Source organism: Entelurus aequoreus, linkage group LG25 (genome assembly GCF_033978785.1).
Source record: "Entelurus aequoreus isolate RoL-2023_Sb linkage group LG25, RoL_Eaeq_v1.1, whole genome shotgun sequence".
Taxonomy (NCBI): Eukaryota; Metazoa; Chordata; class Actinopteri; order Syngnathiformes; family Syngnathidae; genus Entelurus; species Entelurus aequoreus.
Window position 1 is genome coordinate 14509965 of NC_084755.1, and position 20711 is coordinate 14530675.

The window sequence follows — 20711 nt, forward strand, 5'->3', positions numbered from 1 at the left end:
GAACTTCACCTTTGGACTCAGGTGAGGCTGACAAGAACTGAAGTGAAAAAACATGTCACTCACTCACTACTGTAAAGACAAGAAAAATAAAGTAACATCAAGTGCACAACATGCACAATGCACATCTTAGTCTGTCTCACAAACTATTAGAAGGCTAGCAGCCTGCAAGCTGCAACATTAATTGAATCCCTCTTGAACTGGGAAAAGTGCCTATATGACAGTCAACTTGAAAAAATATAAGGCAGACATCCCTGAAATTGTAAGTAACAGCAAAATAAGTAAACCTAAGCCTGCTGCAGAAGAACAGTCATTGATTCAACTTAACATTTGGGCTCAAGTGAGGCTGACAGAAGAACTGAATGAAAAACATGTCACTGCATAAAATAAAATAAAGTGCATGCACTATGCCCATCTTAGTTTGTCTCTCACAAACTATTAGTGTAAACATTAATGTAATAATCAGTCAGCTTGAAACAGGCTGACAACAACTTCAAGTAAACATTCCTGAAAGACAATGGTGATCGTGATAGTAAAATATTAAGCAAGCCAAGTTTAGCCAACCCTGGCTAGGACTGCCGACCTCATCAGCCAGTCCTCCATGTAGTGGCAAGTGACGGTGATATAGCTCTCTGTTGTATTTGACGTCCAACAGTCAGTGGTTATTGCTACATGCGTGTTGGCCAGTCGTGCTTTCAGCTCGGCTTTCTTTCTTTTGTAGCGAGCCTCTATGCGGGTTGTTATTGTTTCTCGAGAAGGGATTTGGTAGTCTGGCTCACAATAGTTCATCAACTCACGAAACCCCTTGCCATCCACAATGCTTATAGGCAGCATATCCTTTTCAACCATGTTGCAAATCCTCTGGGTGATGCCCTCTGCCCGTGCGTCATCACACACCGCTTTTCTTTTGGAAAACGCTTCGGCGACGGAGGGCTGGCCTGGCCGTGCTCCGCCTCCACTCTCTCCTCCAAGCACAGCGGCATGTAAACTTTTTAGGTGGTAATTTAACGAACTGGTTGAATTGTTGTACTTCAAAACAGCCTTACATATTTTGCACGTTGCATCGTCCTCTTTTAGGGTGAAATGTTCCCACACAGCACTTCTCTTGCGTCGCTTCATGTTTGTTTTTCTTCTCTCGCATGTGGACTCTCATGTGTACAGCGGACATGTAGGGCTGGTCACGTGATGGTGTTGCTGCTTGGAAAAAGTACAATAAGCAACAACTCCCTCGTGTGGACTAGCGAGGTATAAACTCAGCATTACCTTCACACAGAAAACCACCGCACCGACCGTGACAGAACGGAATTGTCAATTAATTGAAATCGTTAATTTTAATCGGGTAATTTCTTAACGGCAATTAATCGAAAATCGATTAATTGTTAACATCCCTAATTAAGTCGTCTGTTTTCAACGCAAAATTCCACAGTATTCTGGACATCTGTGTTGGTGAATCTTTTGCAATTTGTTCAATGAACAATGGAGACAGCAAAGAAGAAAGCTGTAGGTGGGAAGCGGTGTATTTCGGCCGGCTGCAGCAACACAAACACGTAGCCGGTGTTTCATTGTTTACATTCCCGAAAGATGACAGTCAAGCTTTACCATTGGCCTGTGGAGAACTGGGACAAGAGAGACTCTTACCAGGAGGACTTTGAGTTGGATACGCAGACGCGGTACCGTGAGTACACAACCAGAATGTTGCCATAAGCATTTTGTTTAAATTGTATGCAGTACGCAGCTGCGGCTTCTAAACATTTGATCGCTTGCCCATACGTGCGTGCCGCTATGTGCATGTCACGTACGTAACTTTGGGGACTTTGGGGAAATATATGTGCTGTATGAACTTTGGGGAGGTGAACGGTACTTTGGGCTGTGGGACTGAGTGTGTTGTGCGGGTGTTTGATTTGTATTGGCGAGTTAGATGGACGGGAGGGGGGAGGTGTTTGTTATGCGGGATTAATTTGTGGCATATTAAATATAAGCCTGGTTGTGTTGTGGCTAATAGAGTATATATATATATATGTCTTGTGTTTATTTACTGTTTTAGTCATTCCCAGCTGAATATCAGGTCCCACCCGCCTCTCACAGCATCTTCCCTATCTGAATCGCTTCCACTGCCCTCTAGACCTTCACTCTCACTTTCCTCATCCACAAATCTTTTATCCTCGCTCAAATTAATGGGGAAATCGTCGCTTTCTCGGTCCGAATAGCTCTCGCTGCTGGTGGTCATGATTGTAAACAATGTGCAGATGTGAGGAGCTCCACAACCTGTGACGTCACGCGCATATCGTCTGCTACTTCCGGTACAGGCAAGGCTTTTTTATCAGCGACCAAAAGTTGCAAACTTTATCGTCGATGTTCTCTACTAAATCCTTTCAGCAAAAATATGGCAATATCGCGAAGTGATCAAGTATGACACATAGAATGGACCTGCTATCCCCGTTTAAATAAGAAAATCGCATTTCAGTAGGCCTTTAAAGTGCACAAAGCTTCACTAAAATAGGGACTTTTGTCAAGGCTGGAACTAATTCATATGTATATTGTTTCTTATGGGGAACTCTGCTTCGCTATACAAACTTTTCGATTTCCGAACCCTGTTCAGGAACAAATTAAGTTCCTAAATCAAGGTTCCACTGTAATATGATGCAAACTACCAACACGATAATAAACACTGTTGAGTTAACCTCTCTGGCATTCTCTTTGTTAAGCACATAGCTCTCTCGACCTCCCCTCTATTTGAAATGCAGAAGATTACACACTCCTGGCCATACCTATATCCAATTATGTGCTTTGGTGTTTACTCAGCATGCTGCTTCAACCTGCTCTCCAAGGAACACTTCCTTCAGAACAGCTAAAGCAGAAATAAATAATAAATGATAAATGGGTTATACTTGTATAGCGCTTTTCTACCTTCAAGGTACTCAAAGCGCTTTGACAGTATTTCCACATTTATCCATTCACACACACATTCACACACTGATGGCGGGAGCTGCCATGCAAGGCGCTAACCAGCAGCCATCAGAGGCAAAGGGTGAAGTGTCTTGCCCAAGGACACAACGGACGTGACTAGGAAGGTAGAAGGTGGGAATTGGACCCCAGTAACCAGCAACACTCCGATTGCTGGCACAGCCACTCTACCAACTTCGCCACGCCGTCCCGAGTTCTAATACCACTCAAATAGTCCAAAAATGATTCAGTTGAAATGGGACTAATTCAAGGCTTCAAGCATTAAACTAAGCCTGCATGAAAATATTTTTAAAACTGTGTCTCCAGCCAGACACAAACATTAATGTGATATTAAGTGCAAACACACCTGTGCATCCACTACAACCTGCAGAATAGTTCATCTTCCTCTGGTGTTGACAATTGGACTCCCAGCTTGTAACTGCTCACATCCCAGCATGCTTCAGCTGAACAGTCAATAATTCTTTGGTTTGCAAACTTTTTTTCCCTAAGCATCCATATCGACGTTTGCCAGGCGGCTCTGACAGCCCACATCGGTGATATAAATAGAGGCTGGAGGTTGTGCTGTTAGAAGTAAGAGATGAAGGGACGTGGACGAAGAGACAAACAGGGCATAGATAACAAAGACGTTTGCTTGCGGACAATCAGCTTCCAGGAATCTCTCCTTGCATAATAAGCTTTGATACCCTTCCCACACTCAAGTGGGTTCCGCCAACTTTCTTACGTCACGTGTCTCCAAAAGTGTCATATGACATTGAATTATTTGTTTTTATTCAGATTCAAGCATCAAGTGGAGAGGAGGAATAAGCAGGAAGTTAATCAATACATTATGTGAATCAATATAATACCAATTGACTTGGATGTATGCCTCACAATGGATAAACACCAACAATTAGGCAATTATTTGACTTGGTCTCTTGTTTTTATTGAGAATCCTGTTATGCAAAATAAGCAAACAAGCATCTTAAACGACAGCAGAAAAACCAGCTCATCCACTTTTTTTTCCCAGACCAACAAAGAAACGAATCCCTCCATGAGGAAGACAAAGTGAAAGCTTCTGGTGATTTTACACCTCCAATACCATGTTTGATTTGCTGCCACTGAACGTACCACCTACTCACATGCTGCCTGCTTTCCATATCATATGCAAAAACACAGCCACAATTTTAGAGAATGCATTATGCACAAAATTAGACATTTACATTGCATGCTCTGCAGTAGCAAGTCAGTTTAGCCTTAAGTATCATTATTTAAAATCCATATAATTACTGTATTTATTAGTGATGCACCAAATTTTTGGTAACTAAGAAACTTATCACCATAACAAAACTGTTGAAACCGGATGTGGAGATGAGGTAAGCAGAAAGCTTATCTGGAGTGAAAGCAACATGTCTGCGCTAGGGCTGCAACTAATGACTCTTTTGATAGTCCACTAGTCAATGATTATCTCACTGATTAGTTGATAAAAGAATGATAATCGAATGTGTCTGCAACAAATGTTATTTGTCGAAAAATCGTTGCAACCCTACTGTATACCTACACTAAAAACATGTTCAGTGTTTTGCTTGCACGTCTCTAAGTCACTTACAATACAATGACAACATAAACACAATTACACTGCACCAATTTATCCTCAGGAACTCCTGGTACAACATAATTATAACAACATGCGTGCCACTGTGTCCAAAAACTGCAGCGGACCAACAAAAAACCCCTGAGGCCCCAAGGCCCATATTGTACGAGTTTCAGAAGAGAGCGAGAGAGACTCGTGTTGAGGGCTGCTGAATTTCCAACAAAATCCATGTGGGTGGGTATAATTTGGCACAGATTAGGATTGTTCCATCCCACCATCTCTACCCCTCCTATTGACATTTCTTCTACACTGGATGTCCTTCATGGTGGCTCATGGTAGCATAGAAGACGTAATGAATACACTTGGTCCACATGTCAGTGAAAACAACTGTGAAAGTGGCAGCACAATCACTGAGCGTTGGCTTGCTGACTTGGCACAAACATGAAACTCAAATTCTTTTGGCTTTTCACCCACAGAAAATATATCTGTTCTTGTAAAACTCATGAGTTTTCCTCATAATAGTAATGTTATGCTCAAAATACTCTCACAATAGTGACCCTAATACTCATAGGTAGTGATGTTCCGATCAAGGTTTGATGCTGCCGATTCAGATATCAATCATCCATGAGTGAGATTGGCCGACATTTTTATTAACTATACATTCTTCAATATATTTTAGGTTAGTGCTATTGACAGTAGGAATGGGTACAATTCACATTTGAACTAGGGCTGCAACTAACGGTTAATTTGATAATCGATTAATCTGTCGATTATTACTTCGATTAATAATCAGATAAAAGATAAAAACTAAATTTCTATCCTTTCCAGTATTTTATTGAAAAGAAAAAACAGCATACTGGCACCATACTTATTTTGATTATTGTTTCTCAGCTGTTTGTACATGTTGTAGTTTATAAATAAAGGTTTTTTTTTTTTTTTTTAATTAAAAATCTAAAAAATAAATAAAAATAAAAAATTGCCTCTGCACATGCGCATAGCATAGATCCAAAGAATCGATGACTAAATTAATCGCCAACTATTTTTATAATCGATTTGAATCGATTAGTTGTTGCAGCCCTAATTTGAACACATATGTGTTACCAATCCCCGGTACCTGGGATTCAATACCGGTACTGAACCGTACCAATTTTTGGCACTTGTGTGTGTGTTAATAAGTATTACTTGTTTTTGATAATAAAATAACAATTTTTGATGGAACATTGAAAAATGAGTTGATTTTGATAACTGCTGTCCAGTGCCTTTGTTTCCTTTTTTTTTATTGAGCATCTTTTTTGCAATTATGATATTCAGTTGCAATTACAGTTGCAAGTACAATATCTTACATGTCAGCAGTGTATATTTTATGGTATTTATTTATTTTTGTCGACCCCTAAACAGTGTTAATACTGTAAGTATTGTTTCTTTTTACGCACCGGCTGCCGGCAATCGGAAGTGATGTCAAAGCACTGTTGTGAGTCAGTAGGACCAGCGGGATTCGGTTGGTACCAAAAAAGTCTTGGATTCTGTATCCACCCCTAATTGACAGTTTAACTATATCAACACAATATTTAAAATAGTTTCTTATTCTTTTTTATTACATACAGTTGTTTGAGCAAAAGTCAATGGTACATAATAACTAAACACAAGCAAAAAACACTATTCATTACTCATTTAAATCCTTTGGTGTATGTCCTGAGAGTTCGACTGTGTCCAGGGAATTATTCCCTGAGATTGTAAACATTAACAAAAACAAAAAAATTATTGAGAATATAAAAATATAGATCAGATCACTCTCGTATCGATCATATACTAATACTACCTTTAATATCGATACTACCAATTTATGGATCAATCCAATTTCCACTACGTGTCGTGTACTGCCAACATTTGTTACATTACCCTTTAACTTGTAATAATCTACTTGTTTATTTCATGTTATTAGCCGCTTACATTTGGCTTTAACGTGGTTCCATCTACACATCTTAAACTTTATTATGCACTTATTTCTTGGTGTTGTTTAAAGCTAGGTTAGCTTAGCCATTAGCATGTCTACTCTTGGCTTGCTCTTGTTGTGTAACATGTCTAACTAGGTCCTCCAGTGATAATACCTGATAAGACTACTTAACTGTTGTCTATCGATTCTTTATTTAATAGCGATTCTTGTTGGTTTGGATTCTGAATCGATTCAAAAAATCAAAAATCAATTTTAAATACAGGTTTTTCATTTTTCAATACATCTGTCTGCATTTGTCAGCCGCCGGGTGACCTTGCGGGCTAGCTCGTTTAGCTGCTGTTAATATTTCACCATGTGGGACAAAGAAAATACGGCCAGCCCCGTAACGGCTGAAGGTAAATGTTTGGATGCAATTTGGGTTTTACAATATCCCCAGTAAGAGGGAGCTAGAAATGACATATACATTGTGCAAAATCTGCAAAAAGCACCTCGGGAGCACTTTGAATGTCCGAACTCACAACCTACGTCATCACCCGGAACTAAAAGAAACCAAACAGCTGCAGCTCCATTAATTCACTAAATTTCCAGCCAACTCTGAAACAGATAAGTAAATATATCACCTTTTTCATTTCAAAAGATTTTCACCCCAACAGTGTTGTGGAGAACTAAGCCTTTAAGGTTTGTGATGCAAACGATTGAGCCTAAGTATGTCATACCTTTAAGTATGTTTTACAAAGATAAAGTTATACCACATTTTTACAAAAAGACAAAAGTTAAAGTTTAAAACGTCTTTGTAAAAGCCCCATGAGAAGCGTTCATCTGTGATGAGTAGACTTCCAGGAAAGGAAACCTAGCAGATCAAGTCGCATGTTTAAAAACCTAAGGGATAAACGAGAGCCACACAGTCACTAACATGAATTTGATGTTTTACGTTGTGGCAAATGAATGCAAGCTAACAATTACGAATATGGGTATTGTTACGTATAATGCTGCAAAAATGTATATATCTTTCGTTGAAAAAAAAAAATCAGACAATCTCAAATCTTAATGTTTTGAGGTTACTGGTTGAGTACTGAAATGTTAAACTTGTAACAAAGTATTTAATTGCTTTACTTTCAAAGCAAAATAAATGTAAAAATTGTGCAATGTACGCAAAATTAAAAGTTACCACTTTGCCAAAGGTTGGCCTTGTGTATTTTCAATTTTAAAAATATTGATTGTGAATCGAAAATTGTTTTGAATAGAGAATCGATTTTGAATCAAATCCTTAAACCAAGAATCGAATCGTGAGGAGCCCAGACATTCACACTCCTAACAAGATCACCTATGTTTTTAGTTTTTTATGCATTCTAACTCGTAAACAAACGCTGGCAAAAGCTAACAATGGAGGTAATGAGATTCGCTCTCTTCCGCCTATAAAGTGCTCTTAAAAACATCCAAAAATCTCCATCATTATTTTATATACCTGCTGTAAGTTTATATGTAGTAACAGGCACATTCATAATGTGTTGTAGTATTGACATACTTCAGTAATTTAAGCATAAGGTGGTGCATTAATTTCAGACGCATCAAAACGTTCGCTATTTCCTACAACAGTAACAACTACTACTAATCATCCCTACTACCAATCCCTACTACCAGTCATATTTCACATATTGTAATCACAAAAAAAATAATCTAAACAGCTACATTCCATGAAACTTAATGTGTTGCCTCACATCTCCTTCACAATATAACTCTTTCTAAATTACACCACCATGCACCACTGCTTTCTCCAGGCAGCTTTGTGACTTTACTGTCAAAGCGTCATCCCTTGTGGAAGAAAACATCACCATCAGAGGCCTCACTGACCTACTTACAGCATCATCAAACATGAAAAGTTTGTGTGCATCAGGGCAGAACCCTCCCCTGATTTCAGTAGGCATGGGTAGAGGGGTTTTTGGCCATTCTATCAATGGGTGGGACCACTTTCCAAGCATAGTGGGTGAGGAAGAAAAAGGTAACAGACAGATGCAATACCAATGTCATTTCATATGTATCAGGTCTAACTGAGAAGAATATTTAACCAACACAGCATTCCAGATCCTTCAAACCAGCCAACACCTTCAGATAACGGATCACAAATATCGGACACCTCACACCCAGAAAATCAATATGGTGTATGATGTCCAGTGCAGTGTCCAATACACTGATTTATATATTGGGGTAACAAAACAACCAGCCAGAGCAAGTCACAACACAGCAGGCAAACTCTTCCAAGTCAAGACTCGGTGTACCTGCACCTCAAAGAGACACAGCTCTCTTGAAGGGAAACCTGTACATACTATAGACTGGGAAGACAGATTGCTCAAAAGGGGAGCGAGAGAAGCCATCTACTTCAAAGTTGAAAAAACAGGAGGTGGTCCGCGACGTTACTAGGGATTAAATATGTACATTTCACAGGGCTGGGCTATATGGACGAAAAAAAGTATCTCGATATATTTATACTTAAACTCGATATTCGATATATATCTCCATATATTTTCCGGTGAAAGTATACATATAAAGATATTCATTTTTGAGCGGGATTCACTGAAATTGAAATGAATGACAACTGTACTGTAAACTGGCACTTTTATTAACCCAGTTAGTCAAGATGGGTATTAACAGCACAGAAAATAAACTGTTTAATTAGCACAGAATCACATAACATAAATAAAATAGAAAAATATTATTTCTACATAAAATAAATAACATAGCTGTGCAAATAATACATTTTTGGCAGCATTTATTGTGTGAAATATGCCCGGCTTGGCAACGGAGAACTGTTTGGATTTCAGCTTACATGGTAAACAACTCTAATGAATGTTTTATCCAGACGCATACATTTGTCCAAATGTGGCCAAGTAGACGCATTGTGGGTTTCATGGACGTTGTGTACATCGCTAAAAGATAAATCTAAAGAAGAGAATCCTTCTGCCATCTTCCACTAGTTTTTTTAATATATAAATTGCTCTTCTCTCCTACGACACTCTCGTCAGCATTTGGGACGTCTGTTGTGATTTCCCTTCCGGGTTCGATGACCCGCCCTATCTTGCCTTTGATTGGCCTAATCTCAATGAATAATACATAGTAAACTCATCACAGTAAACAACCAACCAATCATGGATGTTCTTACACGTGCAAGCATGTCTTGGAAGGAGGAAGGGGAGGGGTTTAGTAGCCCAAATAAGCGGTGTTTGGTCATTTTACCATGAAAATAAATTATATCAATACTACGATATTTTCTTAATTCATATCTTGTTTAAAAATATATCGATATATCTTACAAACTCGATATATCGCCCAGCCATAAATTTCATATCACGGTTATTGTGACCAAAAATTAGTATTATCACGGTATTGTCTTGTGTGCTCAAAAAGTACTTCAACAGACTGAAATCTTTTAACCAATTTAAAAAAATAAATAGTGGCAGAGGAAACATTTGCCGTAATATTGTTCTGGCTTCTTATGAATCATATTTTAGTTTGAGTTTGCAAATATGTTCATTTTCTTCCAATTAATTAGTAAAAGTTTTTGTATGTTTTTTTAATTGTCAAAAGCAAAATGTGTGTTCACTTTGTTTCACTTTCAGTTATTGTGACGTAGAGTTCCATATTTTTTTTATATCCATTATGTACATTGTTTAAGTTCCTGACTTAATTATTTCTGTAGTTTAACTCCAAATATAGATAGACTAAGTTATTTTACTGTTGTGCAGACATACAAATGTTTTAGATTCTGTTAATTCCTAAAATTGTATTTTTACTCTCTGGTTGAGAATTGTTGAACCTTTTCTGTTAGCCTGTTGTTTGGTTTGTACATAATCTTTGTGGTTTTAAAGAGTACAATATATGTACATTTCTGTATTTTAGTATTAATGACCAAGGAATTTGTATGTAATCTATATTCCGGTTTATGGAATGCAATAAAGCTATCTGATAAAAGTGTAGTTCATAATTGTATTCCCGATGTGCCGTGTGTTGAAGCACATGTCACTGGGCAAAGAACTGCCCGCACAAGAAGCACGAACAAGTAAGATTGACTGAAAATGACAATGTGGATGAAGTTAAAATTTTAATGAGTGAAGCTGCAGGCTCAGCAATCATAGACACTGCCTGCACTCGCACAGTGTGTGGAGAAAAGTGGCTTGAAAGTTATGTAGATAATCTCAATGAAAAGCAGGTAAATAAGCTCAGAAGTACTAAAATAGGACGGACAAAGTGTCATAGTCGATATTCCCCTCCTGCTGAGTAAAATATCATTAAAAAAGGCAGGAATTACATTAGACATAGAAAACGACAGGGCAGTGATGTTTAAGCAGCAGATACCTCTTCAGTTTACCAGCTCAGGACACTACAGTGTCGACATGAGACAATGATGACATGGAATGTCGAATTCAAGATTTATTTGCTGAGGATGAAGTCCTGATCATAACAGAAAATATGTCCACAATGGAGAAAAACAAGGTCCTCCTCAAACTTCATGCATCAGCAGATCGCCTGCATAATCTAATTCAAAGTTCAGGGAACAAAGACAGGGACTGTCTTTACCATGAATTGATTAACGTGGACCCCGACTTAAATAAGTTGAAAAACGTATTCGGGTGTTACCATTTAGTGGTCAATTGTACGGAATATGTACTGTACTGTGCAATCTACTAATAAAAGTTTCAATCAATCAATCAAAAGTCTCATTATTTTACAACAAATAGTGGATGAACGTGACACGTGCCAAATATATAGCAAGGCAAAGCCAAAGCCAGCTGTTGGTTTGCCTCTAGCTTCGGAGTATAATGAAACGGTGCCAGTGGACCTGCACAAGCTGGAGCCAAGCGTTTGGTATCTACATATAATGGACCATTTCATACGTTTCAGCTCTGGAAATATGAAAACAAAGAAATACTTTTTAATTGTCAACTCTTCCATCCACACATGGATAAATGTCCATGGTCGTCCCAAAAAGCTCTTCCGTGACAATGGCAGAGAATTTAACAATGAAGGGGGTTGCGGGGGGCGCTGGAGCCTATCTCAGCTACAATCGGGCAGAAGCGACCTCGAAGGGAATAAGCAGTAGAAAATGGATGGATGGATGGAGTTCAGGGACATGGCAGAAAACTTCAATATCGAGATTAAGACAACAACAGGATACAGTCCATTGAGCAACGGACTGTTGGAACGACATAATCAGACACTGACAAACATCTTCCAGAAAGTTAAACGGGTAAAAGATTGTGACTTGTGCACTGCCTTGGACTGGGCCTTAATGACTAAAAACTGCATGCATAGTGTACATGGTTATAGTCCACATCAACTGGTATTTGGTCAAAATATTATTGTATTGGTAAATGAGCTGCCTGCAGTAGAGGGCACTACAGTGAGTACGAGAGAAGGAGAACACATATCAGCTTTGCATGCCTCGAGGAAGGCTGTCACTGAAGTTCAATGTTCAGAGAGTATAAGAAGGGCATTAAGAAAACAGCTCAGATACACGGATGAAAAATATGACACAGGAGAAAACGTTTACTATAAACGAGGAGATTCGAAGGGACCAGGAGTGGTGATTGGTCTAGATGGAGCTGTTGTGTTTGTAAGACACGGAAGTATTCTAGATAGAGTCCATCACTCACGACTTAATAAGGTGCACACAGATTGAAGACAGGAAAATTACACAAAATAGTGTTCACACTGAAACAAGATGTGAAAAACATAACCGCTGATAGTGACACAGATGTTTTACACAGAGCATCTTGTAGCTCAGATAATGAACAAAACACAGACGGTGAAAATTAACATGACAGTTATGGAGAGGGAAACACGAGTGAAGGTGTAATTCAAACCGGTGCACCTCCAATGAATGACAGTGCCTGTGATAATCCTGTCCCATCCCCAAATGATTCCCGAGCGTGACGCATGCTGTTGCTCACTGCTCCCCTCACCTCCCAGGGGGTGAACATGGGGATGGGTCAAATGCAGAGGACAAATTTCACGACACCCAGTGTGTGTGTGACAATCGTTGGGACTTTAACTTTAACGTGAAGCTAAAAACAGGACACATTGTAACATTCATGAAAAGAGATACAAGTGTAACATGTAAAGCTAAAGTACTCAGTAGAGCAGGTTAGGCTACATGAACCTATAAAAACTGGTATAATATGCAGCATATTGAGCCTGATGGCAGTACTGGACTAAAAGAGGCAGTTGACATGTCATGTGTACAAAATCTTAACACTGAGTCAGCTGTCAGGGAGGCTGATATACACATAACAAAAGACATAATTTGATGAGATAGAAAGCTGGAAAAACTGATATTTTTGACTGAAAATATATGCCACTAGGTGGGTCTGTAGTCTCGAAGAAAGTGACATTGGTATTGTACCCAAAGCCAGACTTGTAGCAAGGGGTTTTGAAGAACTTAATTTTAAAAAAATCTACAAAAGGATTCACCAACATGTGCTTCTGAATCTCTAAGGCTATTTATTGCTCAGTGTAATTTGTCAAAATCACTGGAAAGTCCATTCTATGGACATCAAGTCTGCCTTTTTACAGGGTATGGAGTTGTTAAGAAATATTTATGTCAATCCTCCCCTAGAAGCTGACTGTAAGGGGGTTCTTTGGAAACGGAGACCCCGGACTGTTGAACACCTTAAACTGTACATCAAGCAAGAATGGGAAATAATTCCACCTGAAAAAGCTTCAAAAATTGGTCTCCTCAGTTACCAAATGTTTACTGAGTGTCGTTAAAAGGAAAGGCCATGTAACACAGTGGTAAAAATGCCCCTGTGCCGACTTTTTTGCAATGTGTTGCTGCCATTAAATTCAAAGTTAATGATTATTTGCAAAAAAAATAATTTGGTTTCTCAGCTTGAACATTAAATATCTTGTCTTTGCAGTCTATTCAATTTAATATAAGTTGAAAACGATTTGCAAATCGTTGTATTCTGTTTTTATTTACGAATTACACCGCGTGCCAACTTCACTGGTTTTGGGTTTTGTACTAAACTGTACTGAATGATAAAGGCAAGGCGGATTAAAATGTTTTTTTCTGTTTTAATGCCTTGAAGCAGAAGTAAAACCGTCTAGAGCACTTTTGCTCGAAAGGATTCTTCATTCATCTTTTCAAGCAACGTTTGAAAGTTTTGCACTATAACTAAAACAATTCATACTAACGAAAACGGTGTGTGATGTCTGTAGGACTTTTAGACGCATACTGTATTTGTAGGTGTGATCATAATGTAATCAGGCTAGCATTGTTAGCATTAACGAATATGCTAACATGTTTCTATTTGTTGATGTTAGTATTATTAACTTACAATGGCATTATTTTTGTATTGTTTTTTGTTTTGTAAATTCCCAAAAGGTCACTGTGGAGTTGAGTCTGTTTAGCTAATTGGAGAGCTAGCTTCCACAGCTTGTGGGTCCATGACAAGGACTTCTATTTTGTTTGATCAGGCATTTTACTGCCCTGTGACAAGCACCCTTTGGAAACAATAAAGTATGGAATAAACATTTACAAAATATTTCGTACCCGTATACAGCTGCGGCTTATGGTCCGGTGTGGCTAACATGTATACAAATATTCATTCCTTCTAAAATTTGGTGGGTGTAGCTAAAATACCGGTGTGCTCTATAGCTAGGAAAGTTCAGTAATTTGTTTTCTTTTTGCCAACATTCTGCAATACTTTTGCCATCCATGGTTGGTCTTTCCTTCTCTTCTTTTTAGTAACTTGTCCCAATAGACAGTTTTTCTTACAGAACGTAGCCATTTAAATACTGTCATTTCACATTTGCATCTTAACAGTTGTTTTTACACCACAATAGAGCGAAACCATTCTTGTCTACGGATGAGCCCCTCGTCCTGTAAAGAGTATTCATTGTTTGGGCCTTTGTACCAGCACTCAGACTTACCAATATAAGTATATGAGCATGAGCTGCTGAAGCCTGCTACGATGAGAGCAAGACAAACTAAACAGTCCAGTTACGATCGATTGAATGACCTGACAATACAATGACCTGGATGAATGAGAATATCCATAAAGACTTTCCACACTGTTGCAATACATTGATTCAGGCAAATAATAAAGTCACATAAGTTAGAGGGGAAACAATCTAACTATATATTTATATATTTTTTCCAGTTGTATTTGCTCCAGCACTTTGGAGTTCAATCAATACACCGTTGGCTAAATATTAATTTACTGTAATAAAAAGAGCTAGTTCTGAGGAAAGTACAATAAATATCACTGAGAATAACCTTGTACATTATATTTATCATCAACGAAAGTTTGCAAGTCAAAGATGTAACTGATGTCCTGTTAATGTGGACAAGGCTGAGTACTGATCTCTGCCACAAGCCTGTCGCTGTTCTTTTGAGTTCTGGTAACAGGTGGGCCAACGATCTCAGTCACCTGACTCTGTCCGTCGCTACACATTTGTGTTGTCGTCATTGTGGGCAACACATACATGCACAGTTGCACACACAAATACAATGGCGCTAGTCTGAACACTGACACTTGAACACAGGCATTATTTTTAGTCTATCCAATCAGTACGTTCCCTCCGTTTAAAATGCAGCGTAGCCGAGTCAGAGGATGAATGTAACGAAAGGGCTACTTCTACTTTACTACGTTTTATACACTTCTCTGCAACAGCACGGACATGGTTGGGGGGAAGACATTGGCTAGCAAGTAAGCACAAACTGTTAGACTAATCCCAGGATCAGGGCCATGTTTGTGACTGTGAGGTTCATTAATAGATTCTCAGCTGACTGCATTCAAAAGAACACGATTAACATGTTCCAGTCTACCTGACAGATTCCTGAGTGCTATTTTACTACATACTCAATGTAGGTAAATCACATGCAAGCAAAAAGAAAAGAGCAGCATTTTAGAATGTAAACGTCTTACTATTAGATGCTACCTCAGTAGAAGCATTTAAGTCTCATCTTAAAACTCATTTGTATACTCTAGCCTTTAAATAGACTCCCTGTTTAGACCAGTTGATCTGCCGTTTCTTTTCTTTTCTTTTCTACTCTGCTCCAAACCCGGGGTGGACCGCTAGCCTGTTCATCAGATGGGGACATCTCTACGCTGCTGACCCGTCTCCACTCGGGATGGTTCCTGCTTGCCCCACTATGGATTGGACTCTCGCTGATGTGTTAGACTTTCACAATATTATGTCAGACCCACTCGACATCCATTGCTTTCGGTCTCCCCTAGAGGGGGGGGGGGGGGGGGGGGGGGGGGGGTTACCCACATATGCGGTCCTCTCCAAGGTTTCTCATAGTCATTCACATTGACGTCCCACTGGGGTGAGTTTTCCTTGCCCGTATGTGGGCTCTGTACCGAGGATGTCGTTGTGGCTTGTACAGCCCTTTGAGACACTTGTGATTTAGGGCTATATAAATAAACATTGATTGATTGATTGACTATTAAAAGGAGGTATGCTGTAAAAAGCTCACTGCTCTGAAGCTCAATTATTGCATTTAGTTGAGTACCGTAAAAACATACTTGTCAGCATGTATGCAAGAAAGGAGTGCTGATGTGCAAAAATATTAATGACTTGAATGATATTTACAATACATTTACAATACTGGTGGGTGCATTCACTTTTTCTTAATGGCATAATATTTACTTGAGGATTTTAGGAAGAAAACATAACATTGACATTTGAGCTGCCCTGGAATGAAGTTATGACGGTGGAGTAAAATGTTCATTTCATTGTACGTTTTTTCATGACAAGCTGTAAATCTAATAACAGGTCTTTGCTTCGACTTGCCTTTTTTTTCAAAAGACGCTTTCATACTTTCACTTGAATAATGGGATGTTTCTACTCCCTTAAATGAAGCACAACTGCAACTCAAGTCAGTATAAGTAAGCAAAAGGGGAAATATATTGACATACAGCTCTCCACAATAGCAACATCGTTGCTTTAGACAACAGCATTCTTCTACTTGCACAGACTTTCTGGGTAATGTGTCGACCACACCCACACAACACGTGGTCACGAAGGACCACATTGTTGCAACAATGCTGTAACTAAAAAAAATAAAATAGAGGACTTTAGCAATAAATGCAACCAGCAATGGCTGAGTGTTTTTACAGAGACACACACACAAACACAAAAGATGGGCGACAGGGGGATTCCTAGTGGAATATTGTGCAACAATGACAAAAGAAACATAAATAACAAGCCCAGTGTGTCCCCTAGCTTTATAACTTTGGGGGTTGGGCAGTTTCTGTAATTTTGTTTACAAAACATGTACACATGCACAGTGTAGCATAGTCATAGAATAACGTATGTGATCACTCGTTGCCAGTGAGTAATGATTTTAGACAAGGGCCACATGGGCAGATATATGTCCAGAGTGATATTCTCTACGGAATGCCGCGAGAATGGCCGGGGAGAAATTTTTATTTGTGCTCAGAAATGAATAAAACCAAACCAATGAGAACATATGAGAGATTATCGTCACAAGTCGAGGTTTCATTTAAAATAAACAATGAAATGAAGGCGTGAATGTGTGACGGAGATAAACTTTTAATATAGAATTAGCGCAACTGCAACACCGCAAAATTCTGGAAGCAGTGGAGGTCATGAGCGTTACATACGGACGTACAAGGGCAGCATTGATGAAGCAATGGGATAAAGGGGGCCTAGCCCACGGCGCTAAAACTGGCATTGTTACCTGTTATATGTCATATATTTTGTGTCAGAAGTCCAAAAAATCAACAAAAGTCAAAATGCTTGCTCAAATGTCATACAAGCACCAATATATAGGAGGGAGGACACTTAAGCATAATTCAATAACACCTTTGCCCTAGGGCTGGGCGGTATATCGGTATTATAGTTAATACCGGTATATTTTAGAAAGTGGTATATATTTGAGACAATACCACCTTCCCGGTATCTTTTGAAGTGCCTTTGTTACGGCTGTTTGCTCTTTTCTGCACTTAACGGGCAAGGCACAGGGCATTCTCTTTGGCTCACCCCTGCCCCTCGCGTGTTTACGTAGGCTTTTCTGACGTGTGACACACCACAACAAAACTTTTCAAATGAATATGGCGCCTCAGTGCCGACTCCAAAGTCATGCAATGCTTTGGTCAGCGACTGCATTTGGCTATAGGTGAGTGACTACAGCTTTATTTACACACACGCCAATTTGTTAATCTCTTATTGTAGCGACTTTATCACTAATCTTATTTGTTTATGTTGTTCACAAGTTGTCAAATGTTTAGCGACAACTCTGTTTGAAAGTGCCTCTCCCCATAGCCTCCTGTGCGGACTAGACTACTGGAGTATAGCGGCTGGGTGGCTAAAAAGTAGTTTTAAACTTAACATCCAGCGGCTTTCACTGCAGTGAGTGAGTAGAAGCTCCATGTATCCCCGCGCAGTCTATAAACCTAACGTTAATGAACTAAATCAGTGTTTTTCAACCACTGTGCCGCGGCACACTTGTGTATCGTGAGATATCGTCTGGTGTGCCATGGGAGATTATGTAATTTCACCTAATTGGCTTAAAAATATTTTTTGAAAACCAGTAATTATAATCCGCAAATGTGCCGTTGTTGAGTGTCTGTGCTGTCTAGAGATCAGCAGAGTAATCGTGTAATACTCTTCCATATCAGTAGGTGGCAGCAGGTAGCTAATTGCTTTGTAGCTGCCAACATGGTTTGTGGTGATCACAATATGCAGACGACAGCGGGAGGCAGTGTGCAGGTAAAAAGATATCTAAAGCAAACACCAACAATAAACAAAAGGCGAGTGCCGCTAAGAAAAGGCATTGAAGCTTAGGGATGGCTATGCAAAACGAAGCTAAAACTGAACTGGATGCAAAGTAAACAAAAAACAGAATGCTGGACAGCAGCAAAGACTTACAGCATGTGGAGAAGCAGACGGCGTCCACAAAGTACATCCGTACATGACATGACAATCAACAGCAAAATAGGAGTGCAAGACAAGAACTAAAACACTACACACAGGACAACACCAAAAAACTCCAAATAAGTCACGGCGTGATGTGACAGGCCGTGACAGTACACCTACTTTGAGACAAGAGCTATAGTGATGCATGGTTGGTTATGGTTTGATTTCATATCCTAAAATTGCGAGATAAGACTTTTTACTGTCAATATCGGCTGCTGAGTTAAAATTTGTTATGTTTTCTGCTGGTGGTGTGCCTCGAGATTTTTTCAATGAAAAAAAAATGCTTTGGCTCAGAAAAGATTGAAAAACAGTGAACTAAATGACCAAAAACTGCTTTGACATAGTACCGGCTAACTAATTAATAAGAATAAACCATTCGTTACTACTTACCACACAAATAATCTGAGTACTCTCAACACTGGTAATCCAGCCATAAAACACTTAGGCAACCTTAAGCAATTTGCATGTTTTTTAAGATACTAGTATATACCGTATACTGCCATTCTGACTAAAAATACAGCGGTATCAGTTTTGGTCCATATCGCCCAGACCTACTTTGCCCACACACTTACACAACGTAGATGGTTAAAATAATTAAATCATGGGAGGCTGATCAACTAGTTCAGCTGAGAATGTCCACGTGCCAGAAAGACCATTAAGTTTCATTAAAACCACAACCACAGACGCTTTTAGCGAAGGAAATCATTTGTGGAAGTTTGCAATCTGTCAAAGCAAGATCAATCCTAACAGCAATACACGAGTCAGCTCCTTCTTCAAATAGCACCATAACCAAGTAAATAGCACCAAATCCCAGCGGATTTACAACCCTGAGCGGACATTTGCCAAAGAGGGCTCGCGATTCGATGCTGCGGCTGGCAGAGCACCGAGTTCTCACCTGAGGGAGTAGGTATAGCCGGTGTTCTCCGGAGCACACTGTGGCGGCGCGTATGTGTGCAGTTGGGAAAAATCCATGGTCATTCTTCGTTGTTTAGACTGCAAGAGTCGGGATGCAAGGGACAGGTCAGCCCACGCTGACATATTGCAGGGAGATAAGCACAAACTCATATCCACTCGCCACATACACATGCAGTGCCTTGTTCAACCTGTCTCTTTGATTTCAAACCATTTTAATAGAGTTAATTACAGAGAAAATATCCCTATTAAGCTTGTTGTCTTGATCTGAAGTCAATTCCCTGATTGCTCGCTAGTTTCTGCTGCTACGCTGAACACAATTCCCGGAAAAGCGAGACAACGGCTTAAGTAGGCCTGACATTGTCTAAAACCCGCAACACGGCAATGTTTCCTAACCTCTTCCTGCATGTTGGCTGCCTTGAAGACCGTAATGAATAACTTGTTGCTCTGCTCCCCTTCTGGTAGCAGCAGTCAGGCGGGAAGATCTCTTACTCCCCGAGCTGTCCCCTCGCTTGAGCTACTACTTGTGTGAGCTCCGCACACAGGGAAGACAGTGTTATATAACAAGGAGGTGGGGCTGAGGTTTTTTGTTTTTTTTAGGCAAATAGGCGGGAAAGCACTGTGAAGTTGCTCTTTTCACAGTGAGAGCTGCCTTCAAAGTAAATACCGCTGTATAAGGCCAATCTATTGCCAAATATAACTGAAGCAGACACATTTAATTTGCCCTAGTGCCTGAGTTAAAAACTTTATAAACTTAAGCAAGGGTGTCTAAACTTTTTTCCACCAACTGCAGCATCTAGAACAAAAATTACAGCCACATGCTAAAACCAAACAAATGTAGGCATTGTTATATCGTAATAGGAGTGTGATGGCATACTATTTCAATTTTCTCTTTTAACATCACAACCATCCATATATTCATTTTCTACCACTTGTCCCCCTGGGAGTTGCAGGGGTGGCTGGAACCTTATTTGTATAAACTTTTATTTTCACCTTGGCTCCAATGTTTACTTCATATTGCTCTGATGTGAGCCAATAAAAAAAAAACGTGTACTGCAGGCTGCAAATTGTCCCAGGGCGGCACTTTGGACACCCCTGAACTAGACTAAAGTTACACGCTTTTTATGTGCGTTTCTTTATTTATTTCATTTCTAAGCAGTATAAGTTTAAAATGAACTGCAAAAAGATCTACACTGCCAGGTCAGTAGTTTGTAAATTGAAATGTAATCACAGACACTAAAACAATGGTGTGGTTTTCCATTAAACAGAACACTTACACTACCGTTCAAAAGTTTGGGGTCACATTGAAATGTCCTTATTTTTTAAGGAAAAGCACTGTCCTTTTCAATGAAGATAACTTTAAACCAGTCT

At 39.4% G+C, this 20711-nt stretch overlaps 1 protein-coding gene across 5 annotated transcripts in view; it reads right to left on the reverse strand.

Moving 5' to 3' along the window:
- sun1b (Sad1 and UNC84 domain containing 1b) overlaps positions 1–20711 on the reverse strand; it is a 74403-nt gene that overhangs the window by 38093 nt on the left and 15599 nt on the right. Inside the window, exons 1-2 of one of the 5 annotated variants that reach the window (XM_062036638.1) lie at positions 19737–19865; positions 19324–19421 (exon numbers count right to left, since the gene is read on the reverse strand). The exons of 1 other annotated variant lie outside the window; for it this stretch is intronic. In XM_062036638.1, the coding sequence (XP_061892622.1) occupies positions 19324–19421; positions 19737–19748 (110 nt within the window). In that variant the 5' untranslated portion in view covers positions 19749–19865. Of the gene's footprint in view, positions 1–19323; positions 19422–19736; positions 19868–20711 lie in introns of those variants that run through there. 3 more of the 5 variants (XM_062036636.1, XM_062036637.1, XM_062036640.1) reach the window with 3 other exon arrangements.